This window comes from Staurois parvus, unplaced genomic scaffold, assembly GCF_062004578.1.
Source record: "Staurois parvus isolate SC_StPar_1 unplaced genomic scaffold, SC_StPar_1.0 ptg000118l, whole genome shotgun sequence".
NCBI lineage: Eukaryota > Metazoa > Chordata > Amphibia > Anura > Ranidae > Staurois > Staurois parvus.
In genome coordinates, this window is record NW_028317914.1 from 10,198,365 (window position 1) to 10,222,807 (window position 24,443).

At 45.0% G+C, this 24,443-nt stretch overlaps 1 protein-coding gene across 1 annotated transcript in view; it reads right to left on the bottom strand.

Annotated features, from left to right (window-relative positions):
• Positions 1–23,990, bottom strand: part of NTSR2 (neurotensin receptor 2) — a 122,129-nt gene extending 98,139 nt beyond the window's left edge. Inside the window, exon 1 of the mRNA XM_089672062.1 lies at positions 22,977–23,990. Within this exon, the coding sequence (XP_089528188.1) occupies positions 22,977–23,609 (633 nt within the window). The 5' untranslated portion in view covers positions 23,610–23,990. The remainder of the gene's footprint in view (positions 1–22,976) is intronic.
• Between the last annotated feature and the right edge of the window lie 453 nt (positions 23,991–24,443).

A 24,443-nucleotide genomic window follows, 5' to 3' on the forward strand; every position in this document is an offset into this window, starting at 1 on the left:
TATATCTATACCTGTACTTAGTGTGCATCAGATACTACTGCCATGATTATACTACTTATAATGGGATATGTGACTCTATATATTACATTTGTAGTGTTGGAGATTGCATTTATCTTATGACAGTAACCCTGCTCTTTTTGTATACTGATTGCTTGATTATTGCCATGTATACCCGACGTGCCTTTTACTCAATAAAACCAAGTTTAAAAAATAAATATATATATATCCTCCTGTTTGCTTTGTGTTGCTTCATTTGTGTGAAATCCCTGGTATTCCTGCCAGTCCCCCTGCTTTCCTATTAAAAACTGACTACACTAGGCATGGGAACGAAAGTGTGATCAGTTTTCTGGCTGTGCTGGGAACTCAGTGTGCTCTCCTCCAATGATATCTCCCCCCCCAGCTCTCTGTTCTCAGCTTAGAGAGTATGTGATTCCTTATAAAACAGGAAAAAAGTTATTTAAAAAATGTTTTTTTATATTTATATACAAATGTTTTGCCTTTCATTTCTATTTTTAAATGTAATGAGCTGTTTTACAAGGTGAGGGTTTACATATACTTTAATACCCTCACCTTGTAAAACAGCTCATTACATTTAAAAATAGAAATGAAAGGCAAAACATTTGTATATAAATATAAAAAAACATTTTTTAAATAACTTTTAAAAAATTTTTAGCTCCTGCGCTCCTAGCCCCAATCCGCTGCCATCCGGCCCGCAGCGGACCCCAGCGGGGCCCCTAAGACACTCCCGGCCCAGCCCGACCACCAGGGTAAGCTCCTGGACCTTTTCCTGGAGCTCCGGGAATCGCGGCCTACCCGTGCACCCGAAGCCGGGGCCTCAATTTTGGCCGCGACCGGACCGCATCGCCGGACATCCGCCCGGACCGTCTCCGCTCTAAATACCGGGTACCACCGACCTGCCTGCCTGCCCAGGGCCCTCCCCATCAGCCCTGGGTCCTCATTGACTACCCTAGACCACCAGGAACAGCAAGCAACCTTTTCCCGGAGCTCCGGGAATCGCGGCCTACCCGCGCACCTGAAGCCGGGGCCTCAATTTTTGCCCCGACCGGACCGCATCGCCGGACATCCGCCCGGACCGTCTCCGCTCTAATACCGGGTACCACCGACCTGCCTGCCTGCCCAGGGCCCTCTCCATCAGCCCTGGGTCCTCATTGACTACCCTAGACCACCAGGAACAGCAAGCAAGGACCACCAAGCTGACAGCAGCCCAGGACCACCCCAGGATACCTGCATGGCAGCACCACCAGAACGGGTAAGCTGCCACCACCGATCCCCACAGACCTGCCAGCCTTCGCAGGGCCCTCCTCACTAGCCCTGTGTCCATCCCTGACCACCAGGAATCAGCTCAGGCCCACTGATCGCTGCTCCGCTGCCCAACCCATACGCCGGTTCTGGGCCCTCCCCTGGTCACCCTGCACCCAGCTACCGGGCACCCAGCTACCGCCCCTGGACACCCACCACCCAGCTACCGGGCACCCAGCTACCACCCAGCTACCGGGCACCCAGCTACCACCCCTGGACACCCAGCTACCGGGCACCCAGCTACCACCCCTGGACACCCAGCACCCAGCTACCGGGCACCCAGCTATCACCTCTGGACACCCAACACCCGGACCACCCAGCGAATCAAGACGTCGCCCAGCGAATCTCCCGGACCTCCCAGCGAATCTCCAGCCACCGAGTCGCCAACATCACCAGACGCTGTGCCTACCAACACCCCCAGACATCGCACCCTACGACCCCTCCACTCGCTGATCCACCGGACCCACTGAAGACTCCTCGGACGCCAGCATACTGCACTCACAGATTGCAGCTACAGGAGGACTCTAATGGACTTCACGGTGATACAGACTCTCCACATCACCTCGCCCTGACCCGTATCCCTTCACCTCCCCCGACCCGAACAGCACTGCACTCACCCCAGCATGCCACCTGCACTTCTCCTCCTCGTCTTCCTCTCCTCCATCCCAAAAATCGCCTCCCTCTACCCGCCCACCCCCCCAAAACAGCTCTACATTGCCCCTTCACTCCTGCCCTCTCCCCACTACGGCACTCACCACCTCCTCCTGGTACTCCACTCCCCGGTCGACCCACGTGCCACCACTACCAGACCCACACGCTCCTACACCTCCCATTCCCATGCCACCCTCCTCACCCTTCTCCTTCTCCTATCCGCTGGGGACATCTCCCCGAACCCTGGCCCCTCACCACCTCTCCCCCCCTCCAGGGACCCCCCTGCCCCCGCCAGCCGCCGCAACCCCCTCAACCTCATACCTGTGCACCTCCTCCCCGCATCCATCCCCCCTCTCTCGGTTGCACTTCTGAACGCCCGTTCGGTTTGCAACAAACTAACTGCCATCCATGACCTCTTTATCTCCCGCTCCCTCAATCTCCTAGCCATCACCGAAACCTGGATACAGGCCACTGACACTACCTCCCCTGCGGCACTCTCCCATGGAGGTCTCATCTGGTCCCACTCACCAAGACTGAGCGGTCACAAAGGTGGTGGTGTCGGCCTGCTCTTATCACCGCTGAGCACCTTCCAGGTCCTCCCTAACCCCCCCTCCCTAACCTTTTCCTCCTTCGAAGCTCACTGCATCCGGCTCTTCTCACCCACCCCCCTAAGGATCGCAGTGATCTACAGGCCCCCTGGATCCATAGCCCGCTTCCTGGATAACTTCGCCGCCTGGCTTCCCTTCTTCCTCTCCTCTGAGCTACCGACCATCATCCTCGGGGACTTCAACATCCCCATCAATGACAACACCCCGACTACTTCCCAACTCCTCCACCTAACCTCCTCCTTCGCGCTCACACAACACACCCAATCCTCCACCCACATCAATGGGAACACCCTGGACCTCGTCTTCTCCCACCTCTGTACCCTCAACCAGTTCTCTAACACACCCTTCCCTCTCTCCGACCACCACCTCCTCACGTTCTCCACCTCCCCTTCCCCCAACTCCCCCCCCCCAGTGCGCCAAACCATCACCAGCCGCAACCTCCGCAACCTGCACCCGGCCCCCCTCCACTCGGCTGCCGACCGCCTACACGACAGCATCCTTCCACTGTCATGTCCTGACCTAGCCACCTCCACGTACAACGACTCACTATCAGCTACACTAGACTCTCTGGCACCCCTAACCACACGCTACATCAAACCCAGACCGCTCCAACCATGGCAGAACGACCACACTAAATGCCTCAAACGTCGCAGTCGTGCGCTGGAGAGACTATGGCGCAAAACCAGGTCCCCTCATACATTCTCCCTCTACAAATCTGCCTTCCTCACCTACACCTCCTCCCTCCACGCCGCCAAGCAGGCCTACTTTGTTAACCTGATTAACACCCTCTCCACCTGCCCTCGCCGACTCTTCTCCACCTTCAACTCCCTGCTCTCTCCCCCCCTTCCTCCACTCAGTACCTCACTTACCGTCCACGAGATTGCCACTCATCTCCACAGCAAGATTGACGCAATCCGCAAGGACATAGTCTACTTGCAATCTACCTCCCCATCTAGCCTCCCCCCTTCTATCACCCCCTCATCTCTCCCCTCCTCTGACCTCGCAACGGCACTGCCCCCCACCACACCCAAGGCCCTGCCTACCATAACCCCCCCATCACTGCACTCCTTCAGCCCTACTACCACTGAGGAAGTCAGCAGAGTCTTCTCAGAAGCCCGTCTCACTACCTGCCCCCTGGACCCCATCCCCTCTCAACTCCTCCGGTCACCCCCCTCTTCCCTCATCCGCTCCCTTACCCACATTTTTAATCTCTCCCTCTCTACTGGCGTATTCCCCTCCCCCCTAAAACATGCGCACATCACCCCCATACTCAAAAAGCCCTCCCTGGACCCCACTGACCTCAACAACCTCAGACCAATTTCCCTGCTGCCACTCACTTCCAAGCTCCTTGAGCGCTTGGTCTTCGATCGCCTAAGCTCCCACCTAGATGACAACAACCTCCTTGACCCACTACAGTCCGGCTTCCGTCCCCTACACTCCACCGAAACTGCCCTCCTCAAAATCACCAACGATCTACTAACCGCCAAAGCCAAAGGCGACTACTCTGTCCTCCTCCTCCTAGACCTCTCTGCGGCCTTTGACACAGTCGACCACCCCCTCCTCCTTAATAAACTACTCTCCCTTGGCATCAGAGACACCGCTCTCTCCTGGTTCTCGTCCTATCTATCCCAACGCTCCTTCAGTGTCACCTACAATGGTGCCACCTCCCCTTCTCTCCCCCTCTCTGTTGGGGTCCCCCAGGGCTCTGTCCTTGGACCCCTTCTCTTCTCCATCTACACCTCCTCCCTTGGCAAACTCATACACTCCCACGGCTTCAATTACCACCTCTATGCTGATGATACTCAAATCTACCTATCCACCCCTCACCTCACCCCCTCATTCTCCGCCCGCATCACTCACCTCCTAAACGACATCTCTGACTGGATGTCGCTCAATTTCCTCAAACTCAACCTCTCCAAAACCGAGCTTCTCATCTTCCCCCCAGCCCGCGCCCCCCCCCCCCATCCTTTCCATCACTACCAACAACACCACCATCAATCCCGCCCAGCAAGCCAAGGTCCTTGGCGTCACTCTGGACTCAAACCTTTCCTTTCAACCTCATATCAAATCCCTCACAAACACATGCAGGCTCCACCTCCGGAACATCGCCAGGATACGTTCCTTCCTTACCACAGACACCACTAAACTACTAGTACACTCCCTGATTATCTCACGCCTGGACTACTGCAACTCCCTCCTCACCGGCCTACCCCAGTGCAGGCTCTCCCCGCTTCAGACCATCCTGAACTCAGCGGCCAGACTCATCCACCTCACCAGCCGCTCCACCTCTGCCACCCCCCTCTGCCTCTCCCTCCACTGGCTCCCCATTGCCCAACGCATTAAATTCAAATTGCTCACCCTGACCTATAAGGCCATCCACAACACTGCCCCTAACTACCTCACCGATCTGATTCCCAAGTACCACCCTACCCGTACCCTTCGCTCTTCACAGGACCTTCTTCTATCTTGCTCCCTGGTCTCCTCCTCCCACGCACGACTGCAAGACTTCTCCAGGTCCTCCCCCATCCTCTGGAACTCACTACCCCAATCCATCAGACTGTCACCGTCCCTCCTCACCTTCAGGCGCTCCCTGAAAACCCACCTCTTCAGGGAAGCCTACCCCACCCTCACCTAACAGCCGCTGCCCTTCCCTCCTCCTACCACTCCATCCCCCACAGCCGTTTCCTCCTGTGCCTCTACCCCCCCCCTCCTAGATTGTAAGCTCGAAAGAGTAGGGCCCTCTAACCCCTTGTGTACTGTTTGATGTTACTGTTCTGTTTCATGTATTGTCCCCCCCTATTGTACAGCGCTGAGCAAACCCTTTGGCGCTATATAAACTCGATAAATAAATAAATAAATAATAAATAATACTATCATGGGACCTCTGGGCAAAGTAATGCACTGGGTACCCTACCAGGGAGATGACATGTGGCACACTTAGCACACCATGGCAAAAAGTGGATGTGGATAAATTATACTACATATTGGGCATGACTTTTTAGCCTGATTAGAAACCTCAAATTAGCACAACCAGGGAATTATCCCAAATTAAATGTACCCCCTGTACACACTGTCCCACCCGCTCCACGCACTTCCCCCTGTATACACTGACCCTTTTTTCCCTTGCACATACTGCTTCCACTCTTTTTTTATACTATCCCCCAGTACAGTGCAGTACAGAGGGGCAGGAAGGCACAGTACAGGGGAAGTCATAAGGGTACAGTATAGGGTGCAGTACTGTATAGTGGCAGGCTAGAGCAATATAGTGGCAGATTAGGGCAGTACAGTGACAGTATATTGTCAGACTAGAGCAGTCAAGTGTCAGGCTAGAGCAGAATAGTGACAGCATAGTGATAGGCTAGAGCAGTATAGTGGCAGGTTGAAGAAGTATAGTGGCAAGTTAGGACCGTATAGTGGCAGGTTAGGGCATAATAGTGTTAGTATAGGGGCAGGCTAGAGCAATATAGTGGCAGGGTAGGGCAGTATAGTGAGAGGTTAGGGTAGTAAATTGGCAGGTTGGGGCAACATAGTGGCAGTATAGTGGGAGGTTAGGGCAGTACAGTGGGAATTTAGGGCAGTATAGTGGCAGGTTAAGTCAGTATAGTGGGATGTTGTGGCAGTATAGTGGGAGGGTAGAGCAGTATAGTGGCAGGTTAGGGCAGTAGAATTGGCAGGTTAGGGCAGTGTAGTGGTAGTATAGTGGGAGGTTAGAGCAGTATAGTGTCAGGATAAACAGGTTAGGGCAGGAAAGTGGCAGGTTGGGGCAGCATAGTGGCATTATAGTAGCAGGTTAGGGCAGTACAGTGGGGATTTAAGGCAGTATAGTGGCAGGGTAAGGAAGTATAGTGTTAGTATAGTAACAGGCTAGAGCAGTATAGTGGAAGGTTAGGGTAGTATAGTGGCAGTATAGTGGGAGGTTAGGGCAAGATAGAGGCAGGTTAGGGCAGTACAGTGGGAATTTAGGGCAGTATAGTGGCAGCTTACATCAGTATAGTGGGAAGTTGTGGTAGTATAAGGGGAGGGTAGGGCAGTATAGCGGCAGGTTGGGGCAGCATAGTGGCAGGTTAGGGCAGTACAGTGGCAATTTAGGGCAGTATAGTGGCAGGTTAGGGCAGTATAGTGGCAGGTTAGGGCAGTAGAGAGGCAGGTTAGGGCAGTATAGTGGCAGGTTAGGGCAGTATAGTGGCAGGTTAGGGCAGCATAGTGGCAGGTTAGGGCAGTACAGGGGCAGGTTAGGGTAGTATAGTGGCAGATTAGGGCAGTAAAGGGGCAGGTTATGGTAGTATGGTGGCAGGTTAGGGCAGTACAGGGGCAGGGTAGGGTAGTATAGTGGCAGGTTAGGGCAGTACAGGGGCAGGTTAGGGTAGTATAGTGGCAAATTAGGGCAGTACAGGGGCAGGTTAGGGTAGTATAGTGGCAGGTTAGGGCAGTACAGGGGCAGGGTAGTATAGTGGCAGGTTAGGGCAGTACAGGGGCAGGGTAGGGTAGTATAGTGGCAGGTTAGGGCAGCATAGTGGCAGGTTAGGGCAGTACAGTGGCAGGGCAGGGCAGTATAGTGGCAGGTTAGGGCTGTACAGTGGCAGGGCAGGGCAGTATAGTGGCAGGTTAGGGCAGTACAGGGGCAGGTTAGGGTAGTATAGTGGCAGGTTAGGGCGGTACAGGGGCAGGGTAGGGTAGTATAGTGGCAGATTAGGGCGGTACAGGGGCAGGTTAGGGTAGTATAGTGGCAGGTTAGGGCAGGGTATGGTAGTACAGTGGTAGGGTAGTATAGTGGAAGTTTAGGGCTATATGTAGTGACAGACACTTACCTCATGGCTGAAGATGAAGACTTCCCAGGCTTCTGTGTCCGCCCCCCAGCCCCCCCCTCTTTCTCCTTCTTGCTGGATCAGCCTGAGTGAAGGAGTCTGTGAGAGGAGTGGAGGAGACAACCACACCCCAGCCTTGCCCAACAATTCCAGATGCTTTGAGTGATATTGAAGATCCCTGAGGGACAACCTAACTTTTTTAGATGACAGGGAAGTATTACAGGCAGCCTCCCCCACCCTGCTGGGCCCCCTGCTGACCCGATTATAGACTTAGCCAAGCAGTACATTTTCTATCTTTACAAAGCTGCAAGGAAAGGGAAAGCGCAGCCCCCCCATGTACCTGGGGCCCCTGGACAGTGTCCAGAGGTGCCCATGCATTAGGATAGCCCTTACACTCTGGCCTCAGTGCCGTCCCCTACCTATGACAAAATCTTGTACCTGTTTCCGACAGGTATGTGAATCCTTTGAAGGCACCAATATTAGCAGTGCGTAGGTACAACAGGATTCTAAATAGAGTCTACAGCACACTTTTTATGAAATCCAGAGAGTCGGTGGCAGGATTTGGAATTTAAATTATAGGACCATGTGTGGGCACCCTCTGAATGACGATACCTCTAGGTACACCACCGCTTTACATCAGTGTTAATTTTGTTAATGAAATAATTTTCGTCAGCGGCATGTTTTCAGTGATGAAAACTAAAGGAAAATCAATTGATGAAAACCATGACAAAAATCAATTCCAATTTTCAGCAATGGATGAAAGCAGAACAAAAATGTGAGGGAGGGACGTTTCTTGTAACGAAACCTAGTTTTACATACGGTATAAAGACATAGCTAAATCTGTGTCTGTGTAATTTGTACAAACCTGAATACCATAAATAATAACATTAGATTTTTACTCTAGAAGTATATAATGAGTTTGGAAATTGTAGAGAAATGCTTAAATAATGCATTACAATTTAACTAAACCCATTACATTTTAGTCAACTAAACTCGAGTTTAGGAGCTTTTGGTATTTGTTTGCCAAAGCTCCTAAACTCAACTCCATAAAAGCCTATGTGTCCATGTACACTTAAGCTTTTAGCAGAGTTAATAGTTAGGTGAGGTTAAACCTCCTTCTCCTCAACTCAGAAGAATCGCATTCAGGATAGAAACATTTTGACCGCCAACCACGGGAAAACACAAACCGTGGCAAAATGCAGCAACTGCGGTACCACGATTTTGCTGCGGCTTTGCACCGATTTGCATTTTTCAGTGGTCAGGGTAGGCTCATGTACATGGAGCCTTAAATGTACTGGAGATTTTAGTTGACTAAAATAAGACTAAGACTAAAAAAACAGTCAGATGACTAAAAAACAACTAAAACTAAAATGGCATTTTAGTCAAAAGACTATGACTTGAACTAAATTTAAATTTGACCTAAAAATTAACACTGCTTTACATTACTTTGTTTCAGCCTGAAATATCACTTCTTTTGACAATGTCATAATTTGTTTATGTTCCAGCATTAAAAATGAGCAGTTATATTTTGTAGATTGCATTACTCTGTTGATATTACCATTTAAAGTCATTACGTTCTATCAGTAACCATTATCTGCTTCGTTTTGTCAAATGCATTAATCTATTAATATTCCAATTAAAAGCCAGAGGTGTAAAACATCAGATGCTTAGTGAATTTCTGTTGGTAATTGACAATTCCTGGAACAGTTTAAAGCTGTGATTGGTTTTCAGGAGGACTCCTGTGTGAGATTGATGGTTTTAAGTGTTGAAATAATAAAGCATGGTCTTTAGTAGGTGGATGTTAAATCTTTATGTTTCATTAAAATGTTCTATTATTTTGCAGCTGATATATGTGGTTAGACTTTTGTGTTATGTTATTGCAGTGTAGTTGAAGTGATACTCCTTGGGAGGTAAGGGTTAAATCTACCAGCCAGGTTTTCCCAGGCTTTTCGGTTCTGCCCTCTGCAGGGGCAAACACATAAAAAAGGAGGGAACCACCACTTGGAAGAGCAGTAGTTAGTAAGGCGGCAAGAGGTATGGTTCCTGGTCTCCGCACTTAACCACTTTACTACCGCGCTATAGTTAAATGATGGCTACAGCATGGTAGTCCAGTTCTGGGAGGGCGTCATATGATGTCCTCTCAGAATGTGCCCCCCAGCTCAGCCCCAAAAGTGCCCAACAGTGCTGCCCAGCAGTGCTGCCCATCAGTTCCCAACAGTGCTTCCCAGGAGTGCTGCCTATCTGTGCCTGTCAGTACCGCCAGCCAGTGCCCTTCACTGCTACCTATTAATGCCTTTCAATGCCGCCTATCAGTGCCCATCAGTGCCGCATATCAGTGCAGCATCATCAGTGCCTCCTCAGCAATACCCACCAGTACTGCCTAATCAGTGTCCATCAGTGCTGCCTATCAGTGGCCATCAGTGCTGCCTATCAGTGCCTCATCAACGCACATCAGTGAATGAGAAAAATTATGTTTGCAAAATTGTATGATAGAAACAAAGAAAACCTTTTTTTCAAAGTTGTTGCTCTTTTTTTATTTATAGTTTAAAAAATAAAACCCCCAGTAGTGCTTAAATACAACCAAAAGAAATCTCTATTTGTGTGAAAAAAAGGATAAAAATTTCATATGGGTACAGTGTTGCATGACCGCGCAATTGTCATTCAAAATTGGAACAGCACTGAAAGCTGAAAATTGGCCTGGGAAGGAAGGGGGTACAAGTGCCCAGGAAGCAAGTGGTTAAGGAACAGAATGCTGCTAAAGATGTGAACTACTTCTTGTACTTAACCACCCCCTGTGAGAGCCCAGTCAGGGTTCCAGGGATATGGAGTAAGTTCACCTTTAGTGTGGGTTCACACATGTGCGGTGCGGATTGAAGCTCAGGTTTCACAGCTAATTGACACATTAGCTGTTCAGGTCAGGTTTACACCAGGTTCAGGACAGGTTTAGAGCAGGTTCAGGTTAGGATTTTATCTTGTTCAAAACTGATGATACAGTATGTGCGGTTTAGAAATGGTTCCCATGGAAGTCAATAGCCTGTAATCCGCACCACAACCAGACCGCACTGCTCAGAAATCAGACGGGACTCTTTTTGAATCTACACTGAATCCGCACTGCTAGTGCAGCAGACATACAGTTGTGTTCAAAATAATAGCAGTCAGACATCACTAACCTGATCAATCACTGTTTTTGGTAGAAATATTTCTACATGGCAAATAATTTACTAGCAGGTGTAGTAAAGTAATAGAAATCCAACAGACCCAACAGTCATGACATGCATGCTGCTGATTCTGTGTAATTGAATCACTAATTGAAAGGGGCATGTTCAAAATAATAGCAGTGTGGAGTTCTATTAGTGAGGTCATTCATTCTTTGAAAAACAGGTGGCAATTATTGCCCTTATTTAAGGAAGGAAGGCAGCAAATGTTGTACATGCTGGTTACAGTGCATTTCTCTCTGAAATTCTGAGGAAAATGGGTCGTTCCAGACATTGTTCAGAAGAACAGCATACCTTGATTTAAAAGTTGATTGGAGAGGGGAAAACATATAAAGAAGTGCAGAAAATGATAGGCTGCTCAGCTAAAATGATTGCAAATGCTTTAAAATGGCAACCAAAACCTGAAAGACGTGGAAGAAAGCGAAAAACTACCATTCGAATGGATAGAAGAATAGCCAAAATGGCAAGGACTCAGCCAACAATCAGCTCCAGGAAGATCAAAGAAGGTCTAAAGTTACCTGTGAGTACAGTTACAATCAGAAGGCGCCTATGTGAAGCCAAGCTATCTGCAAGAAGCCCCCGCAAAGTCCCACTGTTGAAAAAAACATGTGCTGAAGGGGTTACAATTTGCCAAAGAGCACATTGACTGGCCTAAAGAGAAATGGCGCAACATTTTGTGGACTGATGAAAGTAAGATTGTTCTTTTTGGGTCTAGTGGCCGGAGACAGTTTGTCAGACGACCCCCAAACACTGAATTCAAGCCACAGTACACTGTGAAGACAGTGAAGCATGGTTGCGCAAGCATCATGATATGGGGATGTTTCTCATACTACGGTGTTGGGCCTATTTATCGCATACCAGGGATCATGGATCAGTTTGAATACATCAGAATACTTGAAGAGGTCATGCTGCCTTATGCTGAAGAGGAAATGCCCTTGAAATTGGTGTTCCAACAAGACAACGACCCCAAACACCAGTAAACGTGCAACATCTTGGTTCCAGACCAACAAGATTGACGTTATGGAGTGGCCAGCCCAATCCCCGGATATTAATCCAAAAGAAAACTTGTGGGGTGACATCAAAAATGCAGTTTCTGAGGCAAAACCAAGAAATAGAGAAGAACTGTGAAATGTAGTCCAATCATCCTGGGCTGGAATACCTGTTCACAGGTGCCAGACGTTGGTTGACTCCATGCAACACAGATGTACAGCAGTTCTCAGAAACAGTGCTTATACAACTAAATATTAATTTTCTGATTCAAAGGAAAGCAAATCTTCAAACATTTTTCAGTTTATATAGTGAATGTTTGAGTTTGTAAAGAAGAATTCACTTTTCTTCAATTTTTTTAGAGGAACAACACAAATGTGATATATTTTTCTTCATGTTTTGATTTGGAATAGAATGTGTAGTGTTCCCAATGCATTTGTGTGTATGGAAATAAAAGCTATTAGAAGGATTTTGAGCTTTATTCACTTTTTTCAACACACTGCTATTATTTTGAACACAACTGTATGTGAATAGGCACCATAGGAAGCAATGTTATTTCACATGTCGTGTGGATTGGATGTGGTTCAAACCGCATTCAATCCGCATATATGTGAACCGCACTTACAGAAAATCTGTAAAGGGACCCTAATGCCAGACCCCCCCCCCTCCCCCAGTCCCTCTTCTACTTACCTCCCATGATCCTGAGCTGTCAGGTCTTCTGCAAGCCGCTCAACTGGTTCGGGGATGTTAAATCCCCGCTGCTTTCTCTCCTCTTCATCCAGAGCTGCAAGGATGGGCCAGAGGGATTCTACTTGGTCAGCACCGTCACATGAACTTTAAAAGAACTTTCACACCTACTACTGACTACCTCATTGGAAAAGGGGCATTAGGAGAATAACTAAGAAGCACTTAGAAGATTATGTATAGAAATGGGCATTGAAGACATCTTTGTTGAATTATTAATTTGTTACTTTTAACAACTTTAGTAAAGAATGTTTACTGTTATTCAACTTGGCCTGGTCTGAAGTTACTTGAGGACAATCCTAAAAGGTTGCAATGTATGTATGGCGTATCACAAGAACAGGGGACAAGACAAGTTAGAGAAGATGCAGTACAAATGTCAATTGTGCAGTGAATCTATTTGGAGGAGGCTATATTGCTGTTGCTAATGTCTACAGTACTAGTATCAAGTGCATATGCAGCCATTTGGTTGAGAAGAGGTGAGACTTGGCATAGGTGACAGAAGGCCCTGGTAGTGAAGGAGCTTGTGTGCTTAGGCTCCTTCCCTAGTGATGGGAACCCCACTAATGGGTCCATCATCATTGTATGGGGTGTCCTAGGGACCCAGCCTGAAAGTCATGGAATATGCAAATTGTTGCCACTGAGAGTGAAGTGATGGGTAACTGTTATCCTGAGCTAAAGAACTCTGCCAAGGAATTAACTGTGTTCTTTTGGAAAAGCATCACTTTTAAGTTGGAGTGCTGCCCCAGCCTTGCATTAAATGGCAGCCTCAACACCTCTTTGGGGGCACTAGCGAGTTTTCTTTCTGGGTCCTCACATGGATGCAGTAAGCCCCACCCACAGGCCTCCCTAAAAATTTGAGACTCCTTAAAGTGTCTCTCTCCTTATATTGCTCTTGAAATCAAATTGAACAACAATTTTCTCTGGAATTCTGAAAAACCTTGCAGAATTACATGGTGGATCAAGGAGGGATTATGCAGGGTATATGACTTAATCACCATACGGGGGGTTGTGATTTTCACTCTGCAATCTACCCACCCACCCTACCCATACTCTCTGCCCCTCCAGCAGAATTAATCTGCAACTTCCATTTATAAATACAACTCCCCTCTGACCCTACTCCTTTCAAACATACACTAAATTGCAAAAAGTATTGGGACACCCCTCCAAATCATTAGATTCAGGTGTTCCAATCACCTCCATGGCCACAGGTGTATAAAATCAAGCACCTAGGCATGCAGACTGCTTCTACAAACATTTGTGAAAGAATGGGTTGCTCTCAGGAGCTCAGTGAATTCAAGTTTGGTACTGTAATAGGTTGTCACCTCTGCAATAAGTCCATCCGTGAAATTTCCTTGCTACTAAATATTCCACGGTCAACTGTTAGGACCAGTTCACACTACATGCATTTCAGTGTGCTTTTTTCTGCATCCAAAACACACAGAAAGTAAGTTATATGGTTGTCAATATCATATCACATCAGTGCTTGCAAGTCCAGAAGTCCAAAAAAGTAGAAATGGCTGCATTTTCCTGCACAGAACTGTACTGGAACATGGTAAAACACACCAAAAATGCACTGGAGCATACTGGAACACACCAAAAGACACCAAAAATGCACTGGAATGCACATGTCCCTATTGAGGGCCGGTTCACACTATAGAAAGACAGTCTAGATGCGGTGCATTTTTGATTTTTACTGATTCATTTTTTTCCCCTCTCTTTTTCTTCAATTTACAGTAAATAGGGACATGTGCATTCCAGTGCATTTTTGGTGAGTGGTGGAGACATGTTCTCTGGAGTGAAGAATCATGCTTCTTGATCTGGCAATCTGCTGGACATGTCTGGGTTTGGCGGTTGCCAGGAGAATGGTACATGCCTGACTGCATTGTGTCAAGTGTAAAGTTTGGTGGAGGAGAGATTATGGTGTGGGGTTGTTTTTCAGGAGTTGGGCTTGGCCCCTTAGTTCCCATAGACACATTCCCAATGGTGGAGAAACCATTGGGGTGCATTGTTCAATCAATTCAGACTCATATCTTGATTTTAACAGCATGGTTGCCCAAGTCAAGCAAAAAATGGCATGGTATTTAGTAAATGAAAAACTGGTGGCTGTACTCCATGACAAGGCTAAGAAGTTTATAAAGGTTTGGTCACATTATATTACTCATTATTTCCCTGGCTACTTTAATGATTGGATGGACCATCGGACACCCTCTTAGTTTAGGAGGATCGTTGTGAGTGTGGTGGTGCTCTGATTGGTCTTGCTCTTTCACTCTACCCCTTCCTTTCTCTTCTTGAATGAGCCTACTTTTCTGTCTTATGCCTGGTAATCATACTGGATTGTAAGCAGAACTGTAGAGGGATGATCTATTGTGGTTCTCAAATCATAATTGTAATGTGTTGTCTTTGTCCTAAGTTTGGATTTTGTTTACATGTTGCACAGAGCTTTATATAATTTTCATTCTCTTTGTGTTTAAATGTATCGTTGTTGGAAATCGTTTTCAATAAAACATATTAAAACAGAAAAGATAAAACACAGCCAACATACTTAATTTCACATTGTACATTTTCTGCATTGAATTATTTTTTGGGATATTTTAAAAATTGGTTTCAATTGATATCAGGGCCTCAAAAGTACTGCTAAACAAAGTGCATAGACCTCAAAGCTGTAACCTGTAGCATATTTATTTATTTATTTCAGGTACTTATATAGCGCTGTCAATTTACGCAGCACTTTACATATATATTGTACATTCACATCAGTCCCTAACCCTCAAGGGGTGTACAATCTAAGGTCCCTAACTTACATTCATACATACACATATTAGAGCCAATTTAGGCAGGATCCAATTAACCTACCAGCATGCCTTTGGAGTGTGGGAGGAAACCGGAGCACCTGGAGGAAACCCACACAGGCACAGGGAGAACATGCAAACTCCATGCAAGAGACGCCATGGTTGGTAATTGAACCCATGACCCATTTACTGCAAGGCAAACGTGCTAACCAATACGCCACTGTGCTGATCATATGAATGATCACTGCTGGATTTACACATCTGTGGGTCTGAATGGGTTTCTGTTTGCCCTTCACAATTAACTACAGTGCATAGATGCAAACCAGCCACGTGGGAAAAAATGGGATTTTCGCTTCACATGGAGTTTGATGCAAAGTGGAGTGTGAGTAGGCCATAATCTGCTTTCCTTGGAAACACTTGAACAGGTCCAAAAAATAAAAAATAAAGTTAAAGTTCTGGTAATCTTTAAAGTGAATACTTAAATGTGCCACTGCCTATGTAGCTGGTCTTCTCTTCTTTACAGATCCAAGCTTTGCGGAAGAATGTTCATTATTCAACACTTCCAGAAGTACCACGTTGTGCTCCATGGGTTCCTCCACCAGCGCCTATACTACTTCAGGACAAAAGGGCTGGTGAAAGAAACCACACAGCCCAGAAGTGTGCCAGATGCTGAAGATCTTTCAGCAAGCAAGTTCTGGTGCTGCAGGCAGCAGGACAGGTAAGTAATTATTGTTTTCTTTGCAGGGAACCAGTCATTTATTTATTTTTGACAGATGTACTTTATTGGATTGATAGAGATAAATCAAACACACAGTAATCATTGGTGGTTTCATTTTTTTTCTTAAATAATGATATAGAAGCTTTAAATGTGGTAAATGTTGAGAGCATAGAATCTACCATTATTATACATTAACCTGGCATCCAGAACACTTTAATATTTTCCACAGAGCAGCTTACTAATGATTTATTCCAATGCATAGTGCTCTCGATTTACAGCTTTATTTAAACCTGAAAGTGGAGGAAGCCAGCTAAGCATACAGATACAAGGAAGCTGTTTTAATTGCCAAATTATTTCTATTTTTGCCCTTCCAGAACTGAAATGTATACAGCCCTACCAAGATTAAGGTGGATGACTGTGGAAAGGATATAGTAGTGACCACTCTCCATCCACAGTCTACTGATTTGACAGTGAAAGAGCAGCCACAGAAAGATAAGGACATCCCTCTCCACTCAATCTGCTGTCTCCTACTATTAGTCACCGGTCACACCGCTGCAATTTAAAAATGTGTGATTTGTGTGCAATTTCAGGTGCGATTTCTGAAGACTTTATTGCTAAATGTGAACATTTTCAATGATTACTTGCAATTTGCAGTGCAATTTCCATTTTATATTCTATGTATGTGGAATCGCAAGAAAACTGCAGAAACGGTAATGCAAGAACTACTTTAGAAATCGCGCTGCAGCAAATCGCACATGTTAGGACACTGACATTCACATTCATTAGATGAGATTTCAAGTGTGATTTCAATTTGCAGATCCACCTGAAATCACACCGGTATGACCGGGAACTTAGGCTGCAGTCACACTTGAGCCTTTTGTAGCTTGAAGCTCGAAGCTCCAAAAAAGCTCAAACGTAATAAATCAATTGTTCTCTATGGTGCCTGTTCACATCTGATCACACGACAGGTACCAAAGATAACAATTTATTTTTTAAGTTTGTGCATTTTTGGAGCTTTGAGCTTCAATCTGCAAGCTACAAAATGCTCAAGTGTGAACGCAGCCTGAAGGTGCTTTATGTCAGCACAGGTGCATGCAGCACACCAGATTAGCTTCCAGTCCTGCATCTCATGGTCCCAGTCTGAATGCCCTTGCATAGGGGATTCCACATAAAATTCAGGTTCTTACATAATACATATTTAAAGTATATATACAGCCAAAGTTTTGCTAATTAACATTGGATAGAGTTTGGGAGGATTTGAACCCCTGTTGGTTTTTATAGCTGTCTGGGTCTTCCCTAGAACAATTTCCTCCCACTTACTGTCATGATGACAGCAATTTTACCAGAGAAAAATTAGGAAAAATCTCCAAAAGGGACACAGACAGAAATAAAAAGGCTAAACCAGAAAAATGGCCAGCACAACATAGCCATTTGTCCAGCAATGCTGAAAAAATGAATGTTCTTTAACACGTTCCTGCCCGGCCTATAGCAGATTGACGGCCAGGTGGGACACTCGCCGTTGTGACTGGGCGGGCGTCATATGATGTCCTGTCAAAACCAGCCGCTCACACAGCCGTGGGGCGGTGCAATGGCGTGATCTGTCACCGGCTGTGTCCACGGGACACAGCCGATGACATATCACTACACCGGCCCATTGCCAGTGTCATGTGACCAATCACATTACATGTCGATTGTATACAATGTAGGGCTTCCTGTCATGCCATCCATTGTATACAATTATGCTGTAAGCTGTGACTGCTCAAGGCAGTCACATGAAACAGACAGGGCTAATCACAGCTCATCTGTATCATGTGATCAGCTTTGTCCAATCATAGCTAATCACAAAAAAGACTGAATGAATCAGTTTCTTTCAGTAACAGTGATTGCAAATATCAATGACATACATTGGTATTAGCAATCATGATGTGTTAAAAAAAAAAACATGATCACTTGCCCAGAATAGTTCAGTGTTACTATGGTAACATTGTATTGCTTTGGTCACAGTGTGTTGAAAAATAAAATAGTAAAAAAACCAAAAAAATGTAATAAAAAAAATAGAAACATTTGAAAAAAAAATACAAATTCAATTATTATTATTATTATTATTATTATTTTCACCAAAGAAATGTAGCAGAATACATTTTGACCTAAATTTATGAAGAAAGGTTATTTATTTGCAACATTTTATAACTCAAACGAAGAAAAGTGCATTTTTTTTCTCAAAAGTTTCAGATGTTTTTTATTTTAGTTAGCAAAAAATAAAAACTCAGTGGTGATTACATACCACCAAAAGAAAGCTCTATTTGTGTGAAAAAATGATAAAAATGTAGTATGGGTACAGTGTTGCATAACTGCGCAACTGTCATTCAAAGTGCAACAGCGCTGAAAGCTGAAAATTGGCCTGGGCAGGAAGGGGGTATAAGTGCCCAGTATTGAAGTGGTTGAGCTATTTTCTCGTCTGAACAATATGGACAATACCTCATCATGGCCAGTAGAAGTAGCTGAGGACCATAAGAAATACATATGACTTTGTAACTTTTAACAAGAGATGCAATGTAACAGTTCTGGAGAATATTCAAGGGTTACATTTATTTGCCAATTTCCTCTAGTGTACTCTAGAACTGTTACATTGTATCTCATTACAAAGTCCTGTATATTTCCTATGCTCCAGAGCCATAGTAATGTTGCATTGTACTACTGGCCAGAATAAAAGGACAATCCTTCAGAATAAAATATCAAATGGTTATCCTGCTGTATCCCCCTCTCTTTATTGATGCAGCCAGCAGTGATATGTGATTGATACACTTCAAAACCTTTACAGCATCAAATTGTGGTGCTACCTAGTCCATTCCCTCTTCTATATAAATATAAAAACATATACATCCAATTACATAAATCAATAACTATTTTCAGTGCACTGGGGGAGATTTACTAGAACGTGTGCGCTCAGAATGTGGTGCAGCTGTGCATGGTAGCCAATCAGCTTCTAACTTCAGCTTGTTCAATTAAACTTTGACAATAAAACCTGGCAGCTGATTGGTTTCTATGCAGAGCTGCACCAGATTTTACATGCTCCAGTTTTAGTAAATAACCCCCACTGTGCTTTTTGTACAACCACCTCTACAACACCAAAACCTCATGCATATAGTTGTGAAATACAGTTGTATGAATTTTTGGTTTTGTATAGGTGGTTGTATGTAGCACAATGCACTGATAATAGTAATTGATTTATATATGTTTATACATTTGGATGTCATTTTTTTTTTTATAACTACATAGAAGGGGGAAGGGACTAGGTAGCACTGCACTTAAAAGGTTATAAATATTTCTCCAGACTAGTAAATAGCTTTAAGAACATTAAGTTTTGTCCGGTTTGTACAGAACGAATGTACATACAGATTCGTTATACAAAGGGTTATGCAAATTATTTAAAAATAGACCCCCATGGGTTAATGATTGTAAATCTTTACTGAGACTAGTTGAAAAGACACTATTGCTTGACCAGCCAAAAAAAAATGTGAATCCACCAATGTTCCAGAAATGCTATGGTTCCCTTTTCTCAAGGGGACAGACCTGCATTCTGGGCATACTTCCCTAAAGGTATAGGGCTCTAAATGTGGGTATAGCTCAGTACAGCGCCCAGTCACATCTAACCACCTCTTCTTTCAGCCTGTCATAGATTTTGAGATGCTGCTTGCAGTGGGGCCGGACACTGCACCTGTGCCTCCTGGAAATCCAAAAACACAAAGGACCACTGTGCACTAGGCCTTAAATGTAAGCAAGTTGTACTGCAGTAGCTAGGTAGGTTGGGGCACTGCTATGCACCACACCGTGTTCCGTGCATTACTGTGCATTGCATTTATTGTGCCTGTACTGCAATGCAATTGTTTTAAAGTGTTAGGAACATCTGATTTTTTAGTTGTACCTACAAGTAGGCCTATAATAGGGCTTACCTGTAGGCAGAGCTGTTGTTAGAAACCATGGGGCCCCATGCAGCCAACCTGACAGGGCTCCCCCTAAAAATAAACAAAAAAAAAAAACAGTTTACTATGCTTCAGTTATGAATGAACACAGTGAGTGATCGGTACCTCACTGTGTTCATTCAGGAAAGGAAGAGGCTGGTAAATTTGACATATGTACAGGATCCTTTCCCCACTCTGAGGGATCCTATTGTGTGCTTGCAGCTGCCAGTGGGAAGGAGAGGAGGGGCCCGGTAGCATTGTCAAGGGGCCTAGGCAGCAGGGGGCAATGTATGGTACATGGGGAGGGTCATGGGAGTGGTGGGGAGGCAATTACTGGAACCGATCCCCTGTGTGGCTCTCTCTGCAGCAGCTGAAAGCCAGTGAGAGGGAAAGGAGAAGAAGCCAGCTTTCAGCTGCTGCAGAGAGAGCCATACAGGGGATCAGATCCAGTAATTGCTCCAGCCGTGCTGATCATCCTTCCTGCCCACATCTGATTCACCCAGCTGCCTAGGCCCTGTACAAGAGGACTGGTGGTACCCCCTTATCCATGGCCCTTCCTGCAGGTACAGTGAATATCTCCTAAATGTTCAACGTTTATGAGATATTCACATCTGTAGCACTTGGTGACGTCACTAGCACATGAACACTGCTCTGTGAATGGATTGGACTCTTGAGTGTGCCATCTATTCAGAGCGCTGTGCTGTGGCTCCTGTGTGCATGAGCGGGAGTGACACCATCACGGCTCAGCCATTCAAATTGGCCGGAGCCTGCAAACCTGGAAGGAAGATTGAGGGAAGATGGAAGCCTTACCAGTCGTAACAGTGCGCCAATGGAGGAATCTATTTCACAGGTAAATCTTTAATAAAAGTATGTGATGCAAAATAGCACATTATGCCATTAACGTGCAGGGGGACTTTTTTTTCTTTAAACAAATTTACTACCACTTTAATGGGCCCTGAAAATAATTGTACAGAAATTGTACACTTTAACTATATGTATGTGGCTGTATCTACAAATGACCTATTTGGATTCATTTCTGTTGTTTATAAGCAGCATGATGTGAGCTGAAAGTCATTTTTCCAATAAAGAACCATATACTTCCACATTTGAGGTTTTAGTATTATGAAGTACATAATTATCACTGTGTTCAGAAAAAAAAAATCAATGCCTAATTATACTTTGTATCAAATCCCTTGCTTTCCCTATGTCAACAAACTATCAATAATTGGAGATCGTGCTACAAGTACACAGCTAGCTAAGATATTATGTAGACAATATAAAGGAAACAAAAACACTGCTAGAAAATCGAAAGTGAGCAAATGAGATGCAAGGTGAAATGAAAAACAAAACACTGACATAATATAAATTTACTATATGTAAGGTGAATATATTAAAGGGAAAGGAGAAGGAAGATCGAGGAAGATACGTGTGGGAAGACAGACGAAAAGAAAGAAAGAGGGAAAGACAGACAGTAGAGAAAATGAGCAATCAGAGAAAAGGAAGAGATATCCACGCAAAAAAAAAAAGGAAAAAGTGATAAGGAAAGAAAGGAAGGACAGAAACAAGGAGAATAGAGTGAAATAGAAATAGTGAAAGAGAAAACCAGATAAGAGAATAGAAAAAGGCAGAAGAAGAAAAAAAAGAGAGAGAAGGAAAAAGAAAGAAAGTTGGATACAAGGGGTGACTAAAGTGAGAAAAAGAAAGAAGTGGGATAAAGGAGGAGAATAGAGTAAGACTGGACTTCAAAAAAGAGAAACAAACCCAGATAACTAAAGAGGATGTGAGCCATAGAAAAGGGAGAAAGTGGAAAAAGAGATAGAGGTAGAAGGAAAAAAAGAGATGGGGGGGGGGGGGGGAACAGAGTGAGACTGAAATTGAGTAAGATGGATAGAATGAAATAAAAAGAGTGAAGGAGGTATAAAAGAGGGAGAATAGAGTAAGATAGAAATAGAGAAAGAGAGACGAAAGGAAACATTTAAGTACGGTAGAAATAGAGAAAGAGAGCAAGAGAAAAAAGGGGTAGAATAGAATGAGATAAATAGAGAAAAAAGCCCCAGATGAACTAAAGAGGAGCTGAGTCACAAAATAAATGAAACGTAGGAAAAGAGAGCATTAGAAGGAAAACTAAAAAAAGCATCTGAGTCACATAAAAGGGAAAATTAGGAGAAAGAGATAGAAAAGGAAAGATGGAACATGGATGGATAATAGGGGAAGAGTAGCGTGAGGTAGAAACACGGAAAGAGAAAGAAGGGGGGGGGACATAAAGTGAGAAGGAGGAAAAACAGAGTACTAGAGAGGATCTGAGTCACAGAAAAGGGAAAAGGAGGAAAAAGAGCTAGAAAAAGAAGGATGGAACATGGACGGATAATAGGGGAAGAGTAGAGTGAGATAGAAACACAGAAAGAGAAGGGGGGGGGGGGGGGAGTAGAGAGAATGCGCGATCATAGAGTAAAGAAAGAGATAAAGAGAAAGATGCAAAACAAATAGAAGGAAAAAGTAATAAAGTAAAGGAAGGTTAGAGACAAGGAGAATAGAGTGAGATAGAAATAGCGAAAGAGAGAACCAGAGTAATAAAGATAATAGAAAAGGGCAGAAAAAGGAAAAAAAGAGGTATAGAAGGAAAAAGAAACAAAGAAAGAAAGTTGGATACAAGGGGTGGCTAAAGTGAAAAAGAGAAAGAAGTTGGATAAAGACGGAGAATAGAGTAAGAATGAAGTAGAAAAAAACAAAACAAAACAGATAACTAGAGTATGTGAGCCACAGAAAAGGGAGAAGGAGGAAAAACAGAGAGAGACAGAAGGAAAAAAAGAGATAGAAAAAGAAATATGGAACATGGAGGGATAATATAGGAAGAATAGAGAGAGACAGAAATACAGAAAGAGAAAGAAAAGGGGGGGGGGGGAGTGAGAAGGAAGAAAAGCAGAGAACTAGAGAGGATCTGAGTCACAGAAAAAGGAAAAGGAGGAAAAAGAGCTAGAAAAAGAAGGATGGAACATGGAGGGATAATAGAGGAAGAATAGAGTGAGGCAGAAACAGAGAAAAAAAATGGGGAGCATAGGGTGAGAATGAGGAAAAACCTAGAACTAGAGAGTATGGGAATCACAAAAAGAGGGAAGAGCAGCGGACAACTTGAGACAGTAGCACACCTGTTGCTGAGCCTTCAATAGTCAATATTACCTGTATGAAGATCTTCAGAGTAGCTGTAGACACCAGACTAGTGCAGATGAGCGAAGAGGGATCCAGCTCTCCATCTGGGCTCACGTTCTCATACTTGATCCCCATTATAAAAGCCATAGGCAGAGCAAAGACCAGGGAAGAGACCCATATGGTAGCCAGAATCTTCTTAGTCCTCATTTTGGACATGACCCTCTTAGCCCTCATAGGGTGGCAGATGGCCAGGTACCTCTCACAGCTCAGGCTGGCAATATTTAGCACAGTAGCATAGGAACAGATGTCACGCAAGAAATAGTATCCTCTGCACACCACATCCCCAAACACCCAGGGGTAGTGGAACCAGATGAAGTTGTACAACTCTATGGGGATGCTGATCACCAGAATTAGGATGTCAGATAGTGCCAGGCTTACCAGGTGATAGTGCACTGTGCCCTGCAAGCTGTGCAAACTCTGCTTCTTCAGCACCAGCTGGATGGTCAGAACGTTGCCTATGGTGCCCACCAGGAAGATGAGAATATACAGGACAGTGATGAAGACCTTGGATAGTAAGTTAGTGTTGACCCCCAATGGGTGAGATGAGTCACTGGTGGCATTGGGCACCTCTAATCCCCAGGTGAAGTTCTCTAGTGCCAACATGCTCAGTGTCTTCCAGATCCACACACATACACTGTTGGATGAAGCACTGGCAGTTAGTCCTCCTCCGACTGTAGACCCCACGTCACTCCATGTCCTCCAGACAGGGTGCTGGTGTGTATAAAACACTCAGTGAATCATGCCACTTATTAATTAAAGCACTTTACCTGCTGACTTCTCCAAGGGCTGCAATGCCTGTGCAATCATACCAGCCAGCATATATTGATTCCCAAAACAACAGCAGCTTCTGATCCAAATACCTGGTCCTATTTAGCAATCCAAAGTAAATGCAGAGTGGATTCATAGTAATGCTGAAGGATAAGACATTCTGATCTCCAGCAGGCACACATATTAAATCCTTGTCCAGGAGCTGTGTGTAGGGTAGGCAGGCTGAACTGATTGCTAGAAAGCTGAGAACCTTTTAGCCTGTATACTATAATAATCCAGGCTGACAGTATAAGAGGCAATTGCATCTGATGTGGTTCCCCTGGCTAGAAAAGCAGATTACAAAGAGAACAATAAATAATCATATGTAAGTGCTGGGAATATTTATCAGGTATTTGATCCTTGCTGGTAAAGCCCTGATTGTAATTAATTGCTAATCAGTTTGACACATGTCAGAATTTATAGATGAGCTTTCAGTAATGACTGCAGAAGAAGACAGGAGCAGGTTAATGCTTACAGGTGGGGTATGGCTGCTAAACTGTTATACTGTGGGGAAGGCATTCATGTGCTTGGTTCTCCACCAGGGATGGCACTGCAAGTCCCAGCACCTCCTGGCAGTTCCACTGTAGATAGTTATCCTCCCAGTGTTTGCTTTTGTGTTAGTACAGTGAC